General features: G+C 30.4%; 2 protein-coding genes across 2 annotated transcripts; both read right to left on the reverse strand.

Moving 5' to 3' along the window:
• Positions 1 to 1,888: 1,888 nt before the first annotated feature.
• LOC109811294 (syntaxin-61) lies at positions 1,889 to 8,595 on the reverse strand. Its single transcript, XM_020374991.3, has 7 exons — positions 8,419 to 8,595; positions 7,802 to 7,912; positions 3,715 to 3,828; positions 3,372 to 3,565; positions 2,945 to 3,035; positions 2,432 to 2,497; positions 1,889 to 2,263 (listed from the first exon to the last, which is right to left on the reverse strand). The coding sequence occupies exons 1-7, from the start codon at positions 8,470 to 8,472 to the stop codon at positions 2,153 to 2,155; spliced, it is 741 nt and encodes a 246-aa protein (XP_020230580.1). The 5' UTR covers positions 8,473 to 8,595; the 3' UTR covers positions 1,889 to 2,152.
• Positions 8,596 to 14,056: 5,461 nt separating this feature from the next.
• On the reverse strand, positions 14,057 to 18,882 carry LOC109811266 (NADH:ubiquinone oxidoreductase, 17.2kDa subunit). The gene is made up of 9 exons (XM_020374955.3): positions 18,566 to 18,882; positions 17,889 to 17,945; positions 17,656 to 17,708; positions 16,075 to 16,126; positions 15,813 to 15,878; positions 15,669 to 15,728; positions 15,270 to 15,312; positions 14,589 to 14,633; positions 14,057 to 14,370 (listed from the first exon to the last, which is right to left on the reverse strand). The coding sequence occupies exons 1-9, from the start codon at positions 18,675 to 18,677 to the stop codon at positions 14,307 to 14,309; spliced, it is 552 nt and encodes a 183-aa protein (XP_020230544.1). The 5' UTR covers positions 18,678 to 18,882; the 3' UTR covers positions 14,057 to 14,306.
• Positions 18,883 to 23,856: the final 4,974 nt, after the last annotated feature.

Genomic DNA, 23,856 nt, shown 5'->3' on the forward strand with positions numbered 1-23,856 from the left:
AAATTTATTAATTCATTAAATAACAATTTTTGCTTTTTGCATTAACCTTTCTTTGAAAATAATCATGTTCGAAACAATATTGGACACTAACGTAACGTTGATTAATGTCCTTCCGACGCTTATTGGTTAAACCCTTTTTATAACATGTGTTTAGAGGTCATTTTAAAAAATTCAAAACAGATTTTTTTATTAAAAATAATATAAAAATACAAAGTCACTAAATATATTAAAAAAAATTAATAAGATGCATTTAATGTTTTATGTCATAACATTTGCTATTCTTATTTTACAATTTTATATTTTATTTCTTTAATTAAATCATCATATCAAAAATATTTTATGTCAAATGCCAAGTAAAATTGAATTTTGAAAACCTTTGGGAGTGTTTGGTACAAAGATTCTTTTTTACTTCTCCGAAAATTTGAGGTTGAAAAAGTTAGTTTCTGACATTTGATTTACTAACTAAAAAAACCATATTTATAAGAAATATTGTTTTTTGAAAATGATTTTTACCCATGTTTCCCACAAAACTGTTCTCACATGACTATTCCTTTATTAGGCCAAATTATCTAATTCACTAATAATAACAAGTTAATTAATTTAGCTAATAATATTTCTTGTAAAAAAAGTAATATAAAAAATATTCTAGATTAATTTTTATAATAAGCATCAAACAAAAATTTATTTGAATCTTATAAAAAAAAAAAGATCATGGGAGTAAATAATATCATTAACCATCCCTTTAAAGTATGTGCTAATCAAAGTTAAAAATACACATTTTTAGCATTTGTTATTCAAAGTTAAAAGATACACATTTAACATTAGTTATTTTGTCAAAACAAGTTCTTACATCATTTGACATGTTAATTAATTTTCAAGTACCATGTTAACATTTCACATTCTATATCAAAAATATAATTACATTGTAGATGATTGATGCACTTGAAAACTTCAAAAAACATATTAACTAACGATTGCCAAATTAAATACAAAGTTTACTTTTTGTAATGTCAAGATTAAATATAAGAATAAGTCAGACCTTAAATAAATATCTATAATCTGATATATTTAAAGTTTAACTTGACATAACCTATTTAATAAAAAGACCAAATTTAGAATTTTAAAAAAATTATATTTTTATAAAAAGATTGAATTTAAACTTATAAAAAAAACTATTATATTTAATAGGCCAAACTATTTATTTATATAATATAATAAAAAAATTAACATATATGTATTATTAAAAATATAAATAAATAAATAAATTTATAAAATAAAAATAAATTATCAATATTTTAAAAAAATTATATAATTTTTTATATTATAAATTTATAAACTTGCTATCTATGCGTAAGTGTTCATCAAATATATATCAACATAAGACAAAATATGAACTGTCTCTCTAATAAAAAAAATAATCCATTTCTTCTCCTACATTTTTTTTTAAATTTAAATTTTAATACTATTGAATAAACTATCTTTAAAATAAATTTGTTGATTTTTAAAAATTAAATTTATCAACCTAATTAACATTATTAATATAAATAAAATTTTAAATAAACTAATAGGCCAAACTTTAAAAAAAATCATATCAGGTCTATAAAAATATATATAATAAATAATAAATCAAACTTAGAATTTAATATTATAAAACAGGTACAACTTATATATTAAAAAAGTCTTATCTAACTTTACATATTCTCATCTCTAGTGAGAATCAACTTGATAACAATGCTAATTTCAGATATTAAATTGATATTTTACTCTTTTAAAAACAATTTAATTAATTCCACTGCAAGACTATTTGTGTTCCCTTCAAGAGAATGCTATATTTTTACAAAACAATGAGAAACAATAAATAAACATATTACATGCAACACCAAAAAAGTGGTTTAAGCAACAAATATCACTATATCATTCAAGTAATCCAACGTGTCTAAATTCAAAATCCTGTTATAAATCTTTAAATACATTGCCTCTCATTTTCATCGCAATCAGAACTATCTACCATCTTCCAGAAACATATAACACGCAGGGTTACATGTAACTGATAGAGATGCATTATTTCAATTATTAATATTGAATCTCAACCGAAAAAAATGAGATCTCTTTTCATGTACAAACAACGCAGAAACTGGCCCCATTTCAATGTCTAGGTGAAGAATACCAAGATAAAGAGGAAGATAAATAGGGCCAACAAACCCAATATCATCATGATTTGACCCTTTGCACTAGCCTTCTTCATAACCATTCCTACCTTTTTCTGCAAGCATAATAAAAGAGCAACATTTCACCTCTTCAAGATTTCTCCTTTAATTACTATTACTTAATTAAAAATAGTAATATTGTAGGTAAAATTTATATCTTTCAAATAATAAATTTCTCTAAGATAAAATCAAACTAGACTATTTGAAGGAAAAATTAAACTCACTTGGACAAAATCAAGACGATTTGTTGTACTGTCCATCTCAGAACCGAGTTCATCTATAATCTTTTCCTGAAGCGAGAAAATTTTGACAGCAGAAATTTCAGACAAATAAAATTACGTCAGAGTTAGAGGTCAAACAAAAACTTATTCAAGAAAATTGAAGGAAATTGAAAGGTAGTTAGATACCCATTAGTAGTTAGTTAAGTGTGTGTTAGTTAGTTTAGTTGGTTGAAGAAATAAGGCATATCGCCTATAAATAAGATAGGTTGAGATAGAGGGATGTCTTGAAATTTAGTGAGAAGATTAGGGCTTTTGGGCATTGGGAGGTGCAGACCCTCTAAGTTCTGCAGTGTGTGCTCTTTCCTAATAAATTGGGGATTTTTTTCCCAATTCTTAAATAAAGACCAGGTTTCAATCAGAAACACATAATTGCATAAAGACAAAAGTTCTAACTAGCCATCAATGTTTTGAAGCAAAATAGCAAGAGTCATGGAGAAAAACCTCTCAAACCATTACCTGTGCAAGGAGTTCATCATGTATTGTAAGTCCAACACCTCCAATTCTTCGTACACTTTCACTAAGCTCATCCAACTCCTCATCCTGTTTCCTATTAGTCCAATAGATACAAAATAAATCAAAACTAAACTAGTAACAGGAGGCAGATTGTATTTCCAGAAAGGATAACCGTGTACATAAGGTTTTCTCAATTCTTGAACAGCGTATTTCATGTTTTGTCTTTGTTAAGGTAACCTACTATTGGCTTTAAACCAAACAAACAAGACATTCTTTTCCACCAAATATGCAGAAATGTGGCTATGATTAGAGCCTAATCTCATGAGAATATGCAAAAGTCAATTAAAAACAGTGTTTTGCCATAGTAGAACAGAAGACCAATGCAAAATCCAGTTCTATAAGCATGAGAGAGAGAAGATGGAAGAAGTACTTTATAAGCAGCATTTGTCTATCTGATTCTGATTGTATGAAGTCATCATTATCTCGGGCAGCATACTGATTGGAGGTATCGGTCTGATGGGAATTCGGTAGCCTAAGTAGTTCTCGGCGCATCCCATTTACGCTAGCATGGCTTGTGGTACTTGAGCCCTTTCCGGCTTCCACTTCTTTTTTCATTGTGCCAACCTAATAATGCAACAAAGGAATCCTTTATGCATGATGTTGATATTAACAAGAAAATAATATTAATAAACAGCAGCTGAGTGTTTAATTTTAAAAGAAAATAAAATTATTTCATCTTCCCTACATTAAACAATGCCATACATTTTGGATACCTGAGTACGAGCATTGTTTGTCCATCTACTCCGGCTTTCAAGCTCCACTTCATCAATTCCATACCAAGAAGGATCTCTAGATGCAACAGCAATTGCTTTATCCAATTCATCCACCTTTCTATCAAAAAACAAAACCTCAGCAATAGTTTATAAAATAGGTTACAAAAGAAAAGACAATGAACAATGACAACAACAACAACGACAAAAAACTACTGAACATAGTGTTTGGTTGGAGGGGAGGGGAGAGGAGAGATTTTTAAAATCCTTTCTTATTTAGTTCAATTTTTAGGAGGGAAGGGGAGGGGGAGCAAAATCCTTCCTAACCCAATTTTAGCTCCTCTCCGATATTAGAGGGATTTGGAGAGGAGAGAGGAAGGAATTTAAAACATTTTTAGTATAATATCCAAAATATCATTATTATGTCATTAAATTTAAAAAGTTATAAGGATATAAAAGTAAATTGATTTTTAAAATCCCTCCCCTCCCCTTATGAACCAAACAAGAAAAGTCACCTCCCCTCCTTTCAACTAAACAGACCCTAAAACAATAGCTTCTTTTAAGTAAAATAGTGTGTTTTAAATGCTAGATAGTGGTGTGCCACAGTTCCCCCAAAAAATGCTATGGCAGATAGTGAATTGTGAAAAATTTTCATATAGCTTCTATAATGTATACAGTATACAAATAAATTCTCAAAAATGATAAAAACTACTCAAAGTTCAATGACATTTATAATTAACAATATTGGTGTCTTAAACAGAATATACAAGTAAATACCAACAAAAGTCAAATACAAGTTTCCTAGCAGCACGGCTTTGGAGAGAAGAGAAAAGAGAAAACAAGAGCAAGCTTGACAGAGAGAAGAGAAGAGGCAACAGAACAGTAGCACTCGCAGGAGAATCAATTGCAATTGCAGGAGTAGCAGCAATGCCGAGAGGAGAGGTAGAGATATTTGAGAAGGAGAAATCAAGAAATGGGGTCAAGATGAGAGAGAAACAAGGGTTGTGTCAACATAGTATAAGCCAAATATATTTTTGGCAAATGAAATCCCTAATTTATCCCCCAAAAAAATCCCTAACATCTCTGTTCAGAGGGATCTTTTGGAATCATACCATAGCACAAAAGCGTGAAACTATGACTCTTTTTTATAGAACACTCAAAAGTGATTAAGGTCAAATCATTTTCACTCCATTACCACAATTACATGACTCTTGTATTGAATAAAATATGCTGGGTTAAAAACAGTGTTTAAAAAACCGGACCGAACCGGCCGGTCGGACTGGTTGGACCGGGAACCGGTGGTCCAGCCGGTCCGAGCCTTAAGTTGGATCGGTTATGCAGTCGACCCGTTTCAAACCGGATTGAACCGGTCAATTTTCCGGTTCAACCGGTGAATCGGTGGGTCAAACCGGTTCAATCACTTTTTTTTTTTTTTATAAATTTTTTTAAGGGATCATAAACCACAAAAATAATAATAAAAATTGAATCTCTTAATGGAAGAACAAAGATTCTTATTAAATATAACAACGACTACTTGTTCTAATGTATTTGTTTATATAATATACAACTTAAATAACTTTTATAGTATATTATTAATTTTATATTATATATTTAATAATATAATATATATGTAGATATTACATATATTATTTTGTGATATCAATTGCAAGCATATTATATATGTACATATTATTTCTATTTTTAATTTGTATTAATATACAGTTTAACATGTAATTTTTTATATATTTTTTTACAAAATAAAAATAAAAATAATTTTAAATAAGATAGAAAAATTGAAATTTTAAATAAGATATAAATTTATTAAAATTTATAAGTATAAAATATATTTAATATGAATATTTTTTTAATAAAAATAAATAAAAACCGAGTCATGCGGTTCAACTAGTGACCCACTGGTTCAACCTTTGACCCACTGACCCAGTACCTTAACCGGTTCGATGACCGGTCCGGTTTTTAAAACTATGGTTAAAAACCTCTTTTGGTCCCTTATAATATTTTTTTGTTTCAATTTAGTCTCACTTTAATTTTAGGTCTCAATTTGGTCTCCAATAATTTAAATTATTGCAATTTGGGACTTCCGTCTAAATGATTTAAACGGAGTTAACTAGTGGCCACGTGGATGCCAGGTGGATGCCACGTAGATGCCACGTAGGTGGATCCCAAAATACTAGAATATACCTGGAACCAGAACGGTCCGTTCTGGTTACACTATTGGTGTGTAAATTTTCTACCTGGAACGGACCGTTCCAGATGCAAAATTAACACACCAACAGTGTAACCAGAACGGGCTGTTCTAGTTTCAGAACGGGCCATTCTGGTTCCAGAATTTCGTGTAAAAAAAACCAAAGTACAAAGCATTTCAAACACTAGATTTGGCAATATTGTTAATGGGGATTGATAACTTCAATTACTAAACATTTGGGCTATACAGTGTATCATTAAGGACGATGCAGTGTATCACTAAGGACAATGATAACAAGTTTTATTTCATTGTTAGTCAAACTGGAGTGAATCATTTACTACCAAATTGACACTATACAGTCAAGGATGAAACGAAACGGTGTTTTCCCTTGAAGTCATTGACGATGTACCCCAATAATAACAACTTGTTCTTGAAGAGGTACAACCTGAATTTTTGTGGTTTAGGGTTTCCCTTCAGCTTTACCCAGATGATTTCCTTTCTCAATAATTTCTTTGAACTTTTTTAGTATATGTTATGTTCTGAATTTTTGTTTTCAGTTTCTGAACCATGTTTCTGTCTTTGAATTTATGATATATTATGAATTTTTATTTTCAATTTTTGAATCACATTACGGCATTTTAGTCAAGATTTTGAACTGGATAAGTTCAAATCAAAGAAGGATTTTGGAAGGTCTTATGTTATTTGATTCTTTTTTTTTTTAGTTTTATTCATAAATGAATATTAATTTATTGTATTTTTTATTTATTATATTTTTATTAATATAGATATAATAAAAAAATACAATAAAAAACACGAAGTTGGCGTTCTGGAACGGGCCGTTCTGAATTCAGAATGGCCCGTTCTAACAGCAGAATGGTCCGTTTTGGTTTCAGAACGGCCCGTTCTAGTTTCAGAATGGCCCGTTCTACTGCACTCATGTTGTGTTAAATTTGCATTTGGAACGACTCGTTCCAGTTGCAAAATTAACACATAAAATGTGCATGCAGAACGGGCCGTTTTGGTTTCAGAACGGGCCGTTCTGATTTCAGAACGGGCCGTTCTGGTTCTAGGTGTATTCATGACATTTGGCATCCACCTATGCATCTACGTGGCATCCACGTCAGCAGGAGTTATCCCCGTTTAAATCATTTGGACGGAAGTCCCAAATTGTAATGATTTAAATTATTAGGGACCAAATTGAGACCTAAAATTAAAATGGGACTAAATTGAAACAAAAAATTATTATCAGGGACCAAAAGAGGTTTTTAACCAATATGCTGAGACACTCTATCCATTTTCCACCCTTTGCCAAGCATAAAAGTGTGAAAATCAAAATCTCTCCATTCAACTATATTTTAATTCCACTCCTTATTTTGCACCCTCCTCATTAAGCACACTTAGGGTATTTTGGGATTTGGATGGGAAAACTAAGTGCAAGAGATTGAGAGGGTATATGATACTTACACTTAGGCTAGATGTTTCAAATATACAAGAAGAAGGAAAAGGAAAGTTAAAGGAAAATAATGAATTAATTAATCACGATACAAATTCAATATTCATCAACAATCAAAATATTAATCCTATAAAATTATAATTGTATTCCAAAAATGATAACTTGGTTTTCTCTCCTTCAGAAAATCCCAAAATCGAGGAACTCAGAAAAGTAAGTGCTTAAGTACTTTAGATTGCTAAATGCAAAACATTCAAACCCCTTCCCACCAAGAAATCAGCGAGATGTTGGTGCACCAAAAGCCACCAAAGCATGTCTAAAGTCTACAATTCTGAACTCATGCAATTTATTGAATGAACATGTTGGAAGAATGAAAAAGCTCATCTAACAATAACCCATTTTGTCATTGGTTCTGCATATGCATGCAATAGCTCTACCTGCCACTCTATGCTTTCGCATCCAGCAAGAACCTCCTTCATAAGATGTCCTTGTTCTGCAGCGTCAGAAGTGCTTTCCCATTGGTGAAAAGTAGACTTCAACTTATCAATCTAGCAGAAATTAACAAATAATCAGACAGTCAAATGAACATATCATCACACTTCAAAAAATAAAAAAAAATCCCAACACCAAAACAATTCACCAATTCATATTTCTTTCTAGCACAATTTCCTGTTTCAGTCACAGATTTCACTTCAATTTATACTTTATTTCTTTTAGCTTTCCCTGCTCCAATCACAGACACCCAAAAAAAGAATCATGCAGTGTACACTCTACAAAGCCACAGATCGCAATTGGGTTCCGTTCAAAAATCCCAAATTTACATAGCAAAAAACATAATCAGATTAATAACCTTAGGTTAAAAAATAAAATAAAATCTAAACAACAACCACAAGACCATCAAATCACAAAAAAAAAAAAGACAAAATAACATTCATTCACTCAAATATAGAGCATGAATTATTCACGGAAAATAGAGAATTCTTATCGGAATTGGACTTCCGCGAACCCTAGCCTAGGTAATTTGAGAAAAACTAATTAAGAAAAAGAAAGTTACAGAATCTTGAATCTCGGCCTTGACAACGTAGAATGGATCCTGGGCAGAGGGCATGTTATGAGAGAAGAACGAATGTTTGAGAGAGAATAACAGTTCAACGTTGTGAACACACTGCTTTTGCTTTGCTTCTTCGTTTACCACTTCTTCATGCCTGAAACGTAGATAGATTTTAAATTTTCTTTTCATTTGGTACAGATAGATTTTAATTTAAATACGAAACTAAAATAACATAATTAAATAATTAGTAATTCATAATTTAAAGTTTAATTTTGTTATAGAGAAGTTAAAAAAATCATAAATATAATTTTTAAAATAATTATTACAAAAGTATGTAGTGTGTGTGTTAATATTTAATAGTGTTATGAATATTTAATTATGATTATTCATTATAACTATTTATATATTTCCTAATTCTAGTAATTTAATTGTGATCATATTATTATAATTTATGTCTATAAATAAGATATTTCATTTTGTTGGAAAAAATACAATAAATTCTTCATTCTCTCTCTTGTTTTTTATTTTAATATATTAAGCATTTTCATATTTATAATTGATAATTTTATTATAATATAGTATTGTTTTTAATTATTTATAGTTTTATAATATATTAAAAAAATGATAAATTGAAAAGTAGAGGGATAAAAAAATCTAAGAAAACTTTCTCATTTGAGAAAAAAAAAAGTGTATTAATTATTGTAAATTATTTAGTATTGAGTTTGATTTCAATATCAATAGATAAATAAATAATCATGTAATAAAAATGTAAGTAACTATAAAAATGAATGCAATAATATTTAGCAAATAAAAATGTAAATAAAAAAAGTACATCATTATTTAAAAAGTTTTATTTTGTCTTAACATAAAGATAAAACTTAACTAGTAAAGAGAAATAAGAAAATTAATTTATAAGTAATTTTAGTAAACTAACAAATTAATGTAAGAAAAATTGAATTCTTGTCCCTTTAAGCAAATATTGGTCTTGAGTCTTAAAAATAAAATATAGTTTGAAGAGAAAATTCTACTAAAGGCGACTAGTAAAAAAAATTTCAAAAATTAATTATGATCAATCAAGTTTTTCAATGAAGATTAGTCATCAATGCAATACTATAAGTTTTGCTTTTATGAATGTTATAAATTGTTTGATGTTTTAAGGTGTTGTGTGGTGTTGTATGTTGTATTGTGAACTCTAAGAGTTAAGGAATCCTTATGAATTGAGTTGTTTAGAGTTTATATCAAAGTTGACCAAAAACATAAGAGATATAAAAGGTTTCAAGAAAGAATGAACTTCATAAGTTCATTTCTCTTAGTTTCTAGAGAGGGATTTTAGACAAAGATGTTCTAGAGTCAGAGAAGCTTAATCTTCAATATGATTATGGATGAAGTTTTCTTTCGTTTTCTTGAAACCTAGATTGTGTTATAGAAGTGAAGATTCAAGTTAAAGAACTTGGAATCTTAGAGAGAAGTTGACTCTTGAGGGTTCTATTGTTTTTCCCTTTTCCTTAGATTCTTCTTATTGTAGAAGCAATTGAGTTTAGGAAAGCTTATAGATTTATATTTTTTTATTGAAGAAGTTTAGGAGGGGGTTGATTATGGTTGCATGTGATGTTTATTATGTTTTTGTTGTTACTTGAGGTGTAGTGAGTGAGCATGATAGAATACATGTGGTAGGACTGGTGATTAGTGGCTAGAATTGTTGAGAGAAGGTGAATTACATAGTGGAGTTTTGCATTCTTTCCAAGTGAGAAAACATCCTCACTCGAATGTATAGTTGATGAACATCTATCCAAATTCATATTCTTGCTCAACAATGTGAGTATCGCCTGACAAGAAGAGGAATTTGTGGGTGACTCTAATGAGAGCTTGCCCAACGAGTTAAAGCGCACCCAACAAAAGGACCTATAGAGGTATCGGTTGCTCATCCAATTGTGGTTACTTAGTGAGGTGACTCATAGTGGGTCAAGCTCACCTAGGGAGGAAAACTACGATAATCTTTTCTTATTATGTAAGAGCAATCTGCCTAGTGAGAAACTATAAAAGGTTTGGGTGCCCATTAAGGCTTTACTCACCCAACAAGACTCCTTTGTTTTATGTTGATGTGTTCTTTAAGTTGAATCTTGATGAGGTGTTGGTGTTTTAAGTTGATTACTACTTATTGTAAGTTGAAGTATATTGATACATGAGTATGTTATTTTGTGTTGATTCTCCTATTTCATAAAATGATGATGATGGTGTATATATATTTATATGCGGTTCTAGGTTAAGGTGTTTTGTGTTGTATAAGAGAAAGCTATTTTTGTTGCTAATGGATGGTGCATGCTTTCTACGTTGTGAGTTGAACTTATAATTAGAGGAGAGTAAGTTGTTTTCTATGTTGAAAATTTTCATTGTGAGGGTCTTAGTTGTAGTCTTTAAGAACCCAAAAAATGAAAATCCTTTAAAGAGTTGACTCCTAAAATGGAGAGTTGATTTAAAAGTTGTCTCATCTAAGTTCTTAGTTGAAACGGTATGAGGGCAAGGTTGAGCCAAACTATTTTGTGAAGTGACCAATGAGTAAGGCATAAGATCAGAGGTCAAAATTCCTAACTGAATATTGGTAGGTTGTGTAGTATTGTGGAGGGTAGATGGTGGGATAATTTCATATAGACTTAGTTGGTGCATATTAATATCGTGGGTAGTTTACACCCAAGTTTTTTTTTCAAATGAAAGTACTTGACTTTCCTAATGACGACATCTGAGAAACCAAAAAAATTGTTAACTCGGCTTAAAATTTTGTTTTCTGATTGGGTCTAAATTGAAGCCAAATGTTGTGCAAACTTAACCTAGAGATGAAGGGTCAGCTATTATGGTTTGATAAGATCAATCCACTTAAATTATCCACCTATGTTGTTGGATATCTCATAAGTTGAAATGTGACGACGCATAGGGATGTTGTGTTGTTTATTGTGTTGTTGAGTTGTTTAATATATAAATCTAAAATATAATTTATATGTTCAAAAGTATTTGTTTATTATGAATTTTAATTACAATATAATTTATATATTCAAAGTTCTTCTTTTATCTCAAATTACATTCTTGTTGCGAGTAACCTTAAGTTACTAGTCTAACCTTTTTTGTCACAACCTGACCTATTTCATCTAGCTTGTTCCTAGATACCCATTTTGTTCTATTTATTGATTTGTTTTGAGGGGATTGAATAAGCTTCCATGTGTCATTTTTTTGAAATCAATCAAGTTTTTCTTGCATAACCTTGATCCACCCTTCCATCAAAGCTTCATCGATTGTTTTTGGTTCAATCTTTAAATGAGAGTAGTGTGAGCTTTTCAGAAGGATGATCTGGTTCTAACCTTATCATTAAGGATGAAAATAGACTAGGCCTTAAACAGGGGCTTATGGCCTAACTTCTTTAAAGTCTAGCCTAGTCTAGCCTTTTTCATAAAAAGGTCGTTTAAATTTTTAAAAAGGTTTATTTATATAAAAAAAAAAGTCAAGCTTAAGCTTATAGAAAAGTTTGTTAGACCTAATAGGTCAGCTTATTTATTTATATAATGTAATAAAAAATTAATATATATTATTAAAAATATAAATAAATAAATAAATTTATTAAAAAAATTATTAAAATTTAGAATATTTTTTATACAATTTTTTTTCATTTTAGGTTTATAAACTTATAACCTGTGCATGAATGTACATCAGCATACATGATTACGTATGAATTGTGCCTTCAATAAAAAATGATTCAATTTTTCTCCTATATTTTTTTTAAAATTTAAATTTAATAATATTGAGTAAACTATATTTTAAAAATAATTTTGTTAATTTTTTAAAATTAAGTTTATTGGCCTAATTAACATTAATAATTTAAATAGGCTAATAGGCCAGACTAGCTTTAAAAAGGTCAGGTCAAGCCTATAAAAAAGTTTATGATAGATAATAGGTCAGACTTAGACTTTAACTTCCAGCCTATATATTTAAAGTCCATCTTGATCTATTCTCATCCCTACTTATCATGGACATTTCTTATAACTTCATTATTTGGACAATTAGTTCTTCATTTGTCAATTTCGTCCAGAAGGTTCTCAATTTTCTTCCTCCTCAAGTTCATTTGCTAGAATATTAGACATCCTTTTTTTTCTTCTTTCTTTCATCCACCTACAAGTCTACAAATGATTCACTCAACTCTTATAATTCCTTAACAAGCTTATTATCATTAAATCTCACATGAGCTACTTTTTAAATAATTAAGGTTCTAAATTTATACACTCTATAGGCTTTGGACGTTTCAGAATAGCCTAATAAAGTTCCAATGTTATACTTAGAATCAAACTTCCAAAGGTTGTCTTTCATGTTCAATACAAAACATTAAAATCCAAAAAGGTGAAAGTATAATATATTGACCTTTCCTCCTTTCTATAATTCATATAGAGTCTTGTTCAATGTATGTTAATGTATAATATATTGTGTAAATAACTAGTCGTATTCATTGCTTAAACCTTGAAGTACTCAGGATTAGTGTTATCATTCAACATAGTTATAGTCATTTCTTGCAGTGAATTATTCTTCCTCTCCACCACATAATTTTGTTGATGTAATTTTGTCGTTGAGAAGTTGTGAAGAATTTTATTCTCCCCACATAACCTTTAAACACTTTAATTTTCAAACTCTTCCCGTAATCACTTCAAATCGAAGCGATGCATATTTTTTTTCTCATTTTGAACTCATTTAAAAAATATATGAAATACTATCAGTACTATCTTTCTCCCCACAAAACTTAGTTATAATATCAATACTATCTTACTCCTTGATAATATGGATAATGTATATTACTAGGTTCATTACTAAAGTAGATTTCTTATTCTCATTAGGAACAAAACCAAATTTACTATTGGAATTTTAATTAAGTTTCATCATTATGGCATTGTAACTAAGTTTTATCTGTTAATTCCTAAGATCAACTTGTCTAAAGGAGTTTTAGACCATCAATCTGTGCAAGGTAGAATATAAAGTGGTCATAAAAGTTCTTTTAGCGAGATTGTGTCTCTTTGGATCTTTTTATCCCTTTCAAGGTGGTTTTGTCCTAAGTAGAGGTACTTAGATAATGTTATCTTGACTCATAAGGCAGAGAAAGGCATGACAAAGTTATTGAAACCTATTTTTAATGTGACTAATGTTATTTAGTTTAATTATGATATCCTAAATTCAAAATTCATGGTTTAGCTATGCATGAGGTCGAGAACATGAAGACACTACCTTTCATGGATATGATTTCTCTCTACACTTAAATTTAAATTTCGTTAAGAAAAAGAGATACACAGAGCATATAGGGTCAGATCCTCAGAGGGTCTCACTGTTTAAATTATTATGAAATTCATCTCGTGTTTGTCTCATTCTGATTAGTAGCATGTTTAATATTGACCATCAACAGGATATTTGGTAAAAATATTAAAAAAAATGTTTCCTTTACATAAAGAGAGCTCGGAAATTGTGTAACCACATTTATGCATGAAAACAAATAGGCTATTTCAGTTTTACAGTTCAGGCTTTGGCAAGGGTTCTTGCAAAGTCATCCAAAAGTACAAATACTTTTCTTAATGAGCTGATGATTAACAAAACTGAGATTTGAGGGCTACCCACATCATAATGCATCAAAATTATTCGGGAAGAACTAAGTTACTCACTATAGCAAGCAGAAACATGGCAAATGCAGAAAGCATCATATTGTCTTATTGGTCATATTCTTTAAACAAAGGTTTATCAATGAATAAATATTTCTAGAAACCTGAGAACACAAGAATTATATCAAATTCTTGAGGAACAAATATATATCACGCATGGCTTTTCAAAACAGCGTGTAAAAGCAGAAAGGCCATCTTTGTTGTGTTGAAAGCTCAACTTGGAGGTTGCCAGGTTCCTGGTCTAAAAGATGCACCAGATCCTGTTGGCTCTGAAGACCTGAAAACAAATTTTATGAACAGATATATAGCAGGGTTAAAAACTAGGGACATGATATCTCTGATAAAGCCATTTTCCAATTTTGAAACAACTGTGATTTGCCTTCAGGTTTGTGGGTAGGAACATAGATTTTGTTTCATTGACTAAAATTAAGATTAATTGAAGCTTTGCTCAATCATAATGTTCATTGACCGAAGAATATACACATTTGGACTTACTCAGACTCATCTTTTGCTTCCTCTGCTAAGCTCTCTTGAGGATTCCTGCAGAAAGATAACATGATTACTATCGAGTTGAATAACTATGCCTAAACTATTTTTTGCAAAAGAAAAAATATGGTTTTACAGCAAATAGAAGTCGCTAACAACAATTGCAAGTTAAAGAACATTTAAGCAGAACAAGGCAACAAATACAGACGTCAAGACTGTGACACCCGAGATCAAAATAGTTTAATCAAAGAATGTCATTTCCATAGTACATAATCAGAAATGGATGCCTTTTACTTTGTATCCTAGAGAGTTCATATGTAGTAACCGGATCTAATCTCTAATTAGATTTTATTCCTTAGGGTATGTTTGGGAGTTTGTTAAAAAGGATGTTATGGTGAATAGTAGCCTTGAGATTTTGGTTTTTAACCAAGTCTAATGGCGTAATATGATTCATATAGCTGACTTTACCCAGGGAGATAAGGCTACCAAAATGTTGCAAGAGGAATAAAGAGAAGACAGCCAAACAAATTCCTGACAATATTTTAATAGAAGGATGAGAAGAAAAAGATGAAAAATAAATCACCTTCAAATTTTGGCAAAAGACTGCAAGACACAGTAAGGGCCAAGAAAGGGAATGCATTTCAAACAATATATTTAGGTAAAGAAAACTGTGAATTTCAAAAGACTCACCTTAAGCCACCCATTTCACTAGGTGATTCTTCAACCTCATAACCTAGAGTGGAGAAAATATGTCAAAACCTTAATTCAAAAGGATAGGTAGTGTATATAGATAATATACAGCAAGAATCCCCTTTCTGGAGGGCATTATATCTTATTTTACAAGGGATGGGATTAAAATCTCAGAATGGTATTTATGAACAAGAAAAAGTAAACACAATCATTTGCACGGAGTAACAAAAATGCTATTTGTTTTATTTTGCTTTGAGGGGTAAGGAGAACATTAAACTCCCTCAAAGTCATGATCAACCTCTATATATCCTTAATTTCCGTTTATCCAAAAAAATTCTTTTGAAAAGAAAACATAAAGAACTCAATATTTTTTTCAAAAGAAAATAATAGTAAGATGACCTTCTGAAGGAACTGGAAATTGCTGAATAAAACTTTTCAAATCTGGACCACTGACTTTTCCTGCATGGAAATTATAATTTAATCAATAACTTCCGAGAGTAAGTTAAGAGTACTGCAAAACCAATAAAATTTTAAGCATCTCACCAGGGCTAACATGTTTGCCTTTACTTCCTTCTTTAGCTATCCTTTCTTCTTCTTCTTTCTTGAGAACTTTGGGGAAAAAAAGAGGTTTGTGTTAAGGTCTCTGTACAGAACTAAATATGGCCAATAATGTTGTTTCATTATATTTAGAACTATCACATGAAAAGCTGAGGACAAGGTTAAGCTAGGAATATATCCAAATCAGAGCAACATATTCAATTCAAACAAATTGATCCATAAAGGTTGAAGTATAATTGGTACATACGAGCAACATTCTGTCTAACACGTTCACGTCTTGCTTCCAATTCCATCATTTCCTGAAGGGAAAAGTATTGTCAAGTAATACTGAAACAACATACTTAACTACTTACTTTGTCAAAGTGCCTCCTAACAAAAAATTCACTTTGCACGAAAACATCCACAAAACATTACAGCTAATAAGTTACAAGGGTTGGCTTAATAGTTTGGTATCCCATTGTAAATAGGGGTGAACAGTCCTTGAATAAGTTTTGCATATAAGATTTGATGCAAAACTAATCACTTAAACCCCAACAAAAAAAAAAAAAAGAGAAACAGAAAAATCCAAATCAAGAAAAGTGGGGGAAATATGACAGAAAGCTAAGACAGATATGCAGAAGAAGGGCAAAGGATAACTAAACTACTACAACCAATCGACCAAAGCTAGATTCACTTCAAAGAATTGAAATATAATGGTTTGCCAAAATGATTAAAGAGAGAAAGAGAAAAATATAACAGACAGTTGATATCCATTATATAACAGTTCTTGAAGTTTAATCTTCCTTTATCTACATTCATCTAACTACACTATTAAAGTCTCATAATTTCAATGTCCACAACGCACCATATTTAGAAATTTAGAACTCTTAATGGCAGAATAAGTTAATCTGTTTATAATAATTAAGCTGAAGAACTTAGTTTAGGGTCATTGGTCGATACAAATATTATTTTCATGGAAGCAAGTTGATAAACAATGGACATATAGTTTGAAATTTAAATCAGCTTGCCTATATTTTTTTAATGTGACATGACTGAACGTAAGAAATTTATGTTAACAGGATGTTTCAAGAGCATTGTCCAATCTGATTACCTTATCCTTGAGACCTTGCCCTATTAAGGAAAGCTTAATTGCGGAACTAAAAAGCCCATGATGATGTATGGAACGGAGCTTTGGGCAGTAAAAAGCCAATAAGAGAATAAACTCAATGTTGCAGAGATGAAAATGTTGCACTAGATGAGTGAACATCTTAGACAAAATAGGATTAGGAATTTGAGCATATTTGCATTAGAAAGAAAGCTAGGATAAAACCTACTATAGAAAAAAAATGGTAGAATCTCACTTTTGAAATTTGGGCACCTGTGGAAAAAACCTATAGAAGCCCCAGTAATGAACATAAACTAGATGGAGGGTATGTCTACAGACAGAAAGAGAGGGAGACCTAAAAAAATTATAGGCAAACAAAACCATTAAAAAGGATTTAGAGGTGATTGGTTTATTTATAGACATGATTCACAATAGAACATTATGGTGTCATTTTGATTCATGTAATTGGCCATGCCTAGTGAGAAAAGGCTTGGTTGTTTTCTGTTGAAAGAAGAGTCACGGAGTTTCAATGATATATAGATAGATAGGTTATAGAATCATTAAATATTTATTCATTTCAAATCAATCCTTGAAGATAACAAAACTTTAAAGGATTAACCATTATAAGCAACATTGTGTCATCTTACCTTTGGAGTTGAAAATTTAAAGAAACGCCAATAGCTTTGTCTTTTGATAACTTTATGGTACTACCAAAAAGATATACATAGATGTATTTCATTTTACCTCTAGAGTTGGAGCCTTTTTACGCTGCCCATTTAGCCAACATATCCATTCAACTAAAAAAATTAAACAGTAATTATCTACTAAGAATGGGAAATAGGATAAAAGAATCATATTCTTTTTCTGAATAATTCAACATATAAATAATAAAATAATTGGATCCATCCCTGAATCACAATGTAATAATAGATGTAAAAATTTAGCAATTGAATGATGGCTAATGTAAAATATATTACCTGGAATAGAGGTAGGATCCTCCTCTCCTTTAAATATCACCCATCTTTTCTCTTTCACTAGTTAACCAAAACAAAATACCAGAATCAGACAGACAAATAGTAAAATGAACTACAATGCAACAACACACACACACACACACAAAAAAAAAAAAAAAAAAAAAAGAACCAGAGTTTTGAAATTCCAAATTGATACTCTCACACCAAAATGCTATCTTATTCTTAAGTGATTCAATCTAGCAGAGAAGAAAATGGATCCAAATTTCAGTTGCCAATAATTCGATTTTATTTATTTAATTATTTTACTTAATAAAACCAGATCAATCTCAACCTTGTTCAAAGATTCACCAAATGCTACATCAAACAAAAACTAATAACCTCAAAAAAAACCTTGACAAAGGCAAAGTTAGTTCCCAACACCAAACCTTTTTGGCTCAAATAATCATATCAAGCATATTATATGAGTAAAGTATTGAAAGTGAGCTGATCATTCCAATGCAAAAACACCCCTCTTTCCTAAATGACACAAAAAGTTCTCACAAGGCAAACTTGAAACTACACATGCATAAACTACAAAGCCAGAATCTAGAAACACAATAAAACCCATTAAACACACATAAAGTGATAATAACAACAATAACATAAAAGGGTTGAGAGGGAAAAAATGGAAAGGCACTTACTGACACCATCAACCTCTTCGATTCTGGTGAAGTATTTGTTCCCTGTTTTGTCCACTCCAACCATAGTTCGATTGCTCATGAAGCCGGTAATCTTCCCAAGTAGTCTACGCATTTTCTTAAAATTATAATTTATTCTTTGCGTAGAAATTCAAATGTGTTGCGGTGACAGCATCGTCGTTGGGGCAATCCAACGTTGGAGATTGGAACTAAAGAAACTTGGAATATGGTTTGTGGCATTCAACGTTGATTCTAGAGAGGGAGTGTGCGAGCGACCCTGAAAAGTGAAAAGTGTAAACAGAAATGTTGAGTTAAGGAACGAGTTTGGTATTGGTCCGGTTCGGATCTATTTCGGACCGCCCATGATCTTTTTTGTAAGTTTTTATATTGCCCATCTGTAATTTTTTTTTTAATATATAGTTTCACTTTTATTTACTTTATTTTTTTTAGTACTTATAATTTAAAATAGATAAATTTATTTTTTATATTTATATGTTTCAATCATTTTTAGTCTTAATAATTTAAGGTAAGTTTTTTTTTAGTTTTTATATTTAATTTTTTTTTAATTTTTTTAGTCTTCATTTAGAGTTGTCAAAATGAGTAATATGTATCGACCTACCATAAGTTAGTGGAAGAGATGGGTTGGCTTATTTAAATTAAAAAATATTAAAAAAAATGATTGAACTTTATAATAAATACATGTCATAATTTTGTATTTTAGAATTACAACTATGTTAACAAATAGGACAAATAAAATGTTAAAACATAGACATCATCTTCAACCAACTTAATCAATGTATAAAATCAAAGTTGTTGCAAAAAATATTGACAAATAATATCAAATTGGCACTAATTATTATAATTTACAACTAATATTTACAAAATTTAGTCAATAGTGTAAATGTATAATCACATAAATTATCATTTGAAAATCTAAAAAATAAAAAGTATACTAAGTGAGCTGGATTATAAGTGAGTCATGTCAAATTTTTCTTATAATTGGAACAAGTCCAAATTTCCTAGCCCATCCCAACTCAAATTCATGGTGGGTCGGGTTGGTTCACGAGTTTGACCTACTTTGATAACTCTATCATTTTTGTTAATTTTTTTTATGAAGTTATCTTTTTCGTATTGACGTGATAGATGTATTATTCAATTTTGTATATCTGATATCAAATTTATTTTGTTGAATTTATTTTAAATTAGGTCTCTCGATATTTTGTGTCCCTTTTATACCCTCACTTACGAGACCCATTAATCAAACAAATTTTTTATCCTCACAAAATTGTAGACTTTTATCATGTCAATACAAAACAGATAATGTTACAAAAAAAATAATGATAGGGACTAAAAGGGTTAAAAAATTGTAAGTATAGAAACTAAAATGATATATCATAAGCTATAAGGGCAAAAAAGAATTGAAAAAAATAAGTTTTAAGATTAAAAAAGTGTACTTTAAACTATAAGGACTAAAACAAATTTAACCATCATTTTTACTACCATCAAAGTATCATGGTTTTGAGGGTTGAAATTTTACTGACCACTTTTACAAGATTTCTTGACTAAGTTTTCTTTGTTACTATACTCAAATTTGAGATATTCAAATTTGAGATATTGATTAAAGATTTGATGCCAAATTTTAAAGGTGAAAAAATGGTTAGAATAAAAAAATTGACCAAAAAAAAAACTTGTTTATTTGGCTCAGTCTAATATATCGATAATTTTCAAATTCGAAACATACCAAGTTTATCTAGCCTAGTATTATTTTTTATCTTTCTTTATAAAATTTAACTAAAAGAAATGGGCCAATTTGATCAAGTTTGATAGGCCAATTATGGAGAAAAGAGAGATACTAAAAAAGGGTTGAATGTGTCACTTAAAAACTCACTTTTTCTAAAACAGTGAGGCAATAATTTTGCAATAAGGAGAAAAAGTAAACAAAAAGAATACAAGGTGTTTTTATATTGGTTTGTCTTAACCACCAAAACTACGTCTAGTTTCTAATTCAACCAGATCAAATTTCACTATCTTATCCAAGTTACAAGTATTCTTTACCAAATCACTTTTGTTTCAACTGTAAGTGTTCTTTGACTTGCTTATTTAAACAACTACCCAAGTATTTGTTTTACACAAAACATCTTCAGGCTTTAACCTAACACCAATGGACTAAGGTATGTAGACACCCAATTTCGTCCGGAGGAATACAAACAAGGAAATGAACCTTTGTTATGAAGGGAAGGAGCTCCCGAAGCATGCAAACAACAAGACAAGACTTTAGAAGGCCCAAAAGCCCAAACAAGCTAATTTTAGAAGACTGGAACGGGCTGTTCCAAAACCGAAACGGGCCGTTCCAAGTTCTTAAAAAATCCAATAACCCTAATTTGGAACGGGTCGTTCTTAAATTGGAACAGGTCGTTCCAAGATTGGAACGGGCCGTTCCAAGATTGGAACAGGCCGTTCCAAACTCTTCAAAAGAGGGCTAAAGCTTTAACTAGAACAGGCCGTTCCAAGTTATAAAAAAAGCCTAAGGATCCTTGTTTGGAACGCCCGTTCCAACATACCAAGTGACGTGTTAATTTTATCTCTGGAACGGGTCGTTCCAATTTCAGAACGGGTCGTTCTAGTTACAAAATTTACACATAACGACCGTAACCAGAACGGGCCGTTCCGATTTCGGAATGGACCGTTCTGGACCCTGTCTAAAGCCTATAAATAGACAGCTTGGGCACATTTCTGAGGGACTCCAAATTTTGTCCAGACTCCTTAGAGCTCAAAATTTCTCTCTTTTTCTCTCTCTTGTATTTCTTGAGATTTTGTGAGGCATTGTAGTGTGAAAGGTTGCCACAAAGCACCTAAAATCTCCATAGTTGAAGATCTAATAAAGCTTGCTACGAGGTATTATTCATCAATCCCTTGTTCTATTTTTCTCTTCTTTTATTTTAATTATTGCTATCATAAACGCAATTATGTAGATTTCCTAGGGTTCACCGTGTAATTTAATTTTCATATAAATAATCATTAATAAGGGGGATTAAATATTTTAATTATTAATTCTTATTACGTTATCTTCATCATAGGGTACCGATTTAGGGCGTTGTAGGGGTGCTTAATACCTTCCCTACACGTAACCGACCCCCGAACCCAATTCTGGTTATCAAGACCATTATTGGACTTTTAAAAACCTTTTCTTTTTCCAATGTTTTGAGTAAAACATTGGTGGCGACTCCATGAATCTATTTCCAAAACCATTAATTAAGGATTAGTCTGGTGTCCGGGCATTCCTTAATTGATGAGACTTTTAAAAGGATGTTTAAACCATTAGTCGCGAGATCGAAAATTTTCGGGTTGCGACAAGGTAGATTGTAATTTTAGGAGAAGTTATTCATGATTTTCTTTGTAATTTTTGTTAAGGTGGATACTATTGGTGTTTGCTTTTACATAGGCTTCTAGATTGGTATAATATATTCCATTCACAAAAAAAAAAAAAGAGGCTAGACTACAAAATAAATGGATGGTAAGAAATTTGGGTTAGATTAACTCGTTTGATAGCTCTATCAATTTCAATAAGAATTTTATATTAGATGAATTTATTTGTTTTTATCATTTTAGCACCTTAAACTTGCAAGTATCATCTATAACATACAAAGTTACATAAATAATATTAAATGTCTTAAATGAACTAACACTTGATAATTTAGACCCTTGCAAAATAATGGAATGAAATCTTAATGGGAATCAACATTCTAAGGAGAGAAAGTAGAACATCTTCAAAGGAGGCTATATGCATTACAAGAGAAACTTTGTCTCTCACTTATCTACAAAAAGATTTTTTTTATCTGTAAAAGAAGTCAAATTGTTATGAAAACCTTTACAAAATTGTTTATACTTTGATCAACAAATAATCAACACACCCTTCTATCAAATAAGAAGTGACCTAATAAAAGAAAACATTTAATGCATGTAATCAAATATTGCAACAAACTTTTTCAATTTTTTTCACCTAAACAAATGAAGTATAAACCAAAGATACGTGAAGAACAAGTGATAAGATGATGCAACGATCATCTATTCAAATAGAGATACAAATAATTGTCGCATTTTTTGAAAAGACATGAAAGTGATATGAGAGATATTATTCCTTGTACTTAAAACATCCTTGAGCTTAGTCTATAATATTTTTTTCCTTATGAGAACAACAATTTTAGTTTTCACTAAGTTTTCTTAAAATTTTATTTGTGGAAAAGTCTAAAAAGGCTTTTAGTTATAAAAAAAAAACTTGGGTTCTAAAGCTTAGAGAAACTTTGTTTAAAAAAAATTTGGATTACCTTTGTAGAGTTATGAATGGCTTGAAAAAGAATACATGTCTTGTACAAAGATCTATGTAGTGAAATTTGATCTATTGATCAAAAACTGAATATAGTTTCTATGGTGAGACGAACTAATATAAAAATAATTGTATGATTTATCTTCTTCTTTCACCATCATCTTGTTTTCCTTTGCATCATCTTTCATATGCAAATTATTTCTCAAGCCATTTAAAACTCAAAAAAAAATAATTAAGATACTATTTAACCTTCCCTTGTAGTGTCTTTTTCATCCCATTGATATCAAGGTCAATGATTTGGCCATGTAACCAACTTAAACAAGTATTGAGAAGTAGATTTAGCAATAAATCCATTTGTAAATTATTGTGTCAAAAGTCTTCCTGATAATGTGAAGGTTAGGCACATATATTTGTGACAATTTCTAAGAGCTACCATTGAATGTTCATGGATAGAAAAATATATGCTTGAGGGGAAGCATACCACATGGAAGAGACTCACACATAAGAGAGAGATTTTTGATGTGCAAGTGTGAATGAAAAGTCTCGCATTGAAAAAAGATGGGTATGTTGAATAACATATACGTGTGAAAGACACATAAACTTAATACCTTAAGATTTTAGATTAAGACATGGTGTAAGTTCAATTGTGTGATTTATTAATGACTATTTAGTAGAGTTCTCTTGTAACCCCTTCGTATTTCTCAACAAATATTAAATATGTACTCATACAAATTAAAGGAAGATTTCATATATAATTTGTGGAGAAAAGAAGGACATTAGAAGGAGGTTGAATAGTGTCTATTAAAAACTCATTTTTTTTCCTAGATTAGTGAAGTAGTATGAAATGTGATTGGAGTGTAGACGAAGAGTTTAGACAAAGAATTAGTAAAAAAAACACAATATTTCATACTGGTTCGTCTCAACTATCGAGACTATACGTCCAATTCTTAATCTGATCAAGTTTCATTAT

This window comes from Cajanus cajan, chromosome 2 (genome assembly GCF_000230855.2).
Source record: "Cajanus cajan strain Asha chromosome 2, NIPB_CcT2T_4, whole genome shotgun sequence".
NCBI classification, from domain to species: Eukaryota; Viridiplantae; Streptophyta; class Magnoliopsida; order Fabales; family Fabaceae; genus Cajanus; species Cajanus cajan.

Coding starts and splice junctions, on each gene's coding strand:
- LOC109811294 (XM_020374991.3), bottom strand. CDS start 8,472: ATGCCCTCTGCCCAGGATCCATTCTACGTTGTCAAGGCCGAGATTCAA. Junction 3,566..3,714: donor CAAACAATGCTCGTACTCAG/GTATCCAAAATG, acceptor TTGCATTATTAG/GTTGGCACAATGAAAAAAGA. Junction 2,498..2,944: donor ATGATGAACTCCTTGCACAG/GTAATGGTTTGA, acceptor TTCTCGCTTCAG/GAAAAGATTATAGATGAACT.
- LOC109811266 (XM_020374955.3), bottom strand. CDS start 18,677: ATGCGTAGACTACTTGGGAAGATTACCGGCTTCATGAGCAATCGAACT. Junction 15,879..16,074: donor TGTTAGACAGAATGTTGCTC/GTATGTACCAAT, acceptor TTTTCCCCAAAG/TTCTCAAGAAAGAAGAAGAA. Junction 14,371..14,588: donor GAAGCAAAAGATGAGTCTGA/GTAAGTCCAAAT, acceptor ATTTGTTTTCAG/GTCTTCAGAGCCAACAGGAT.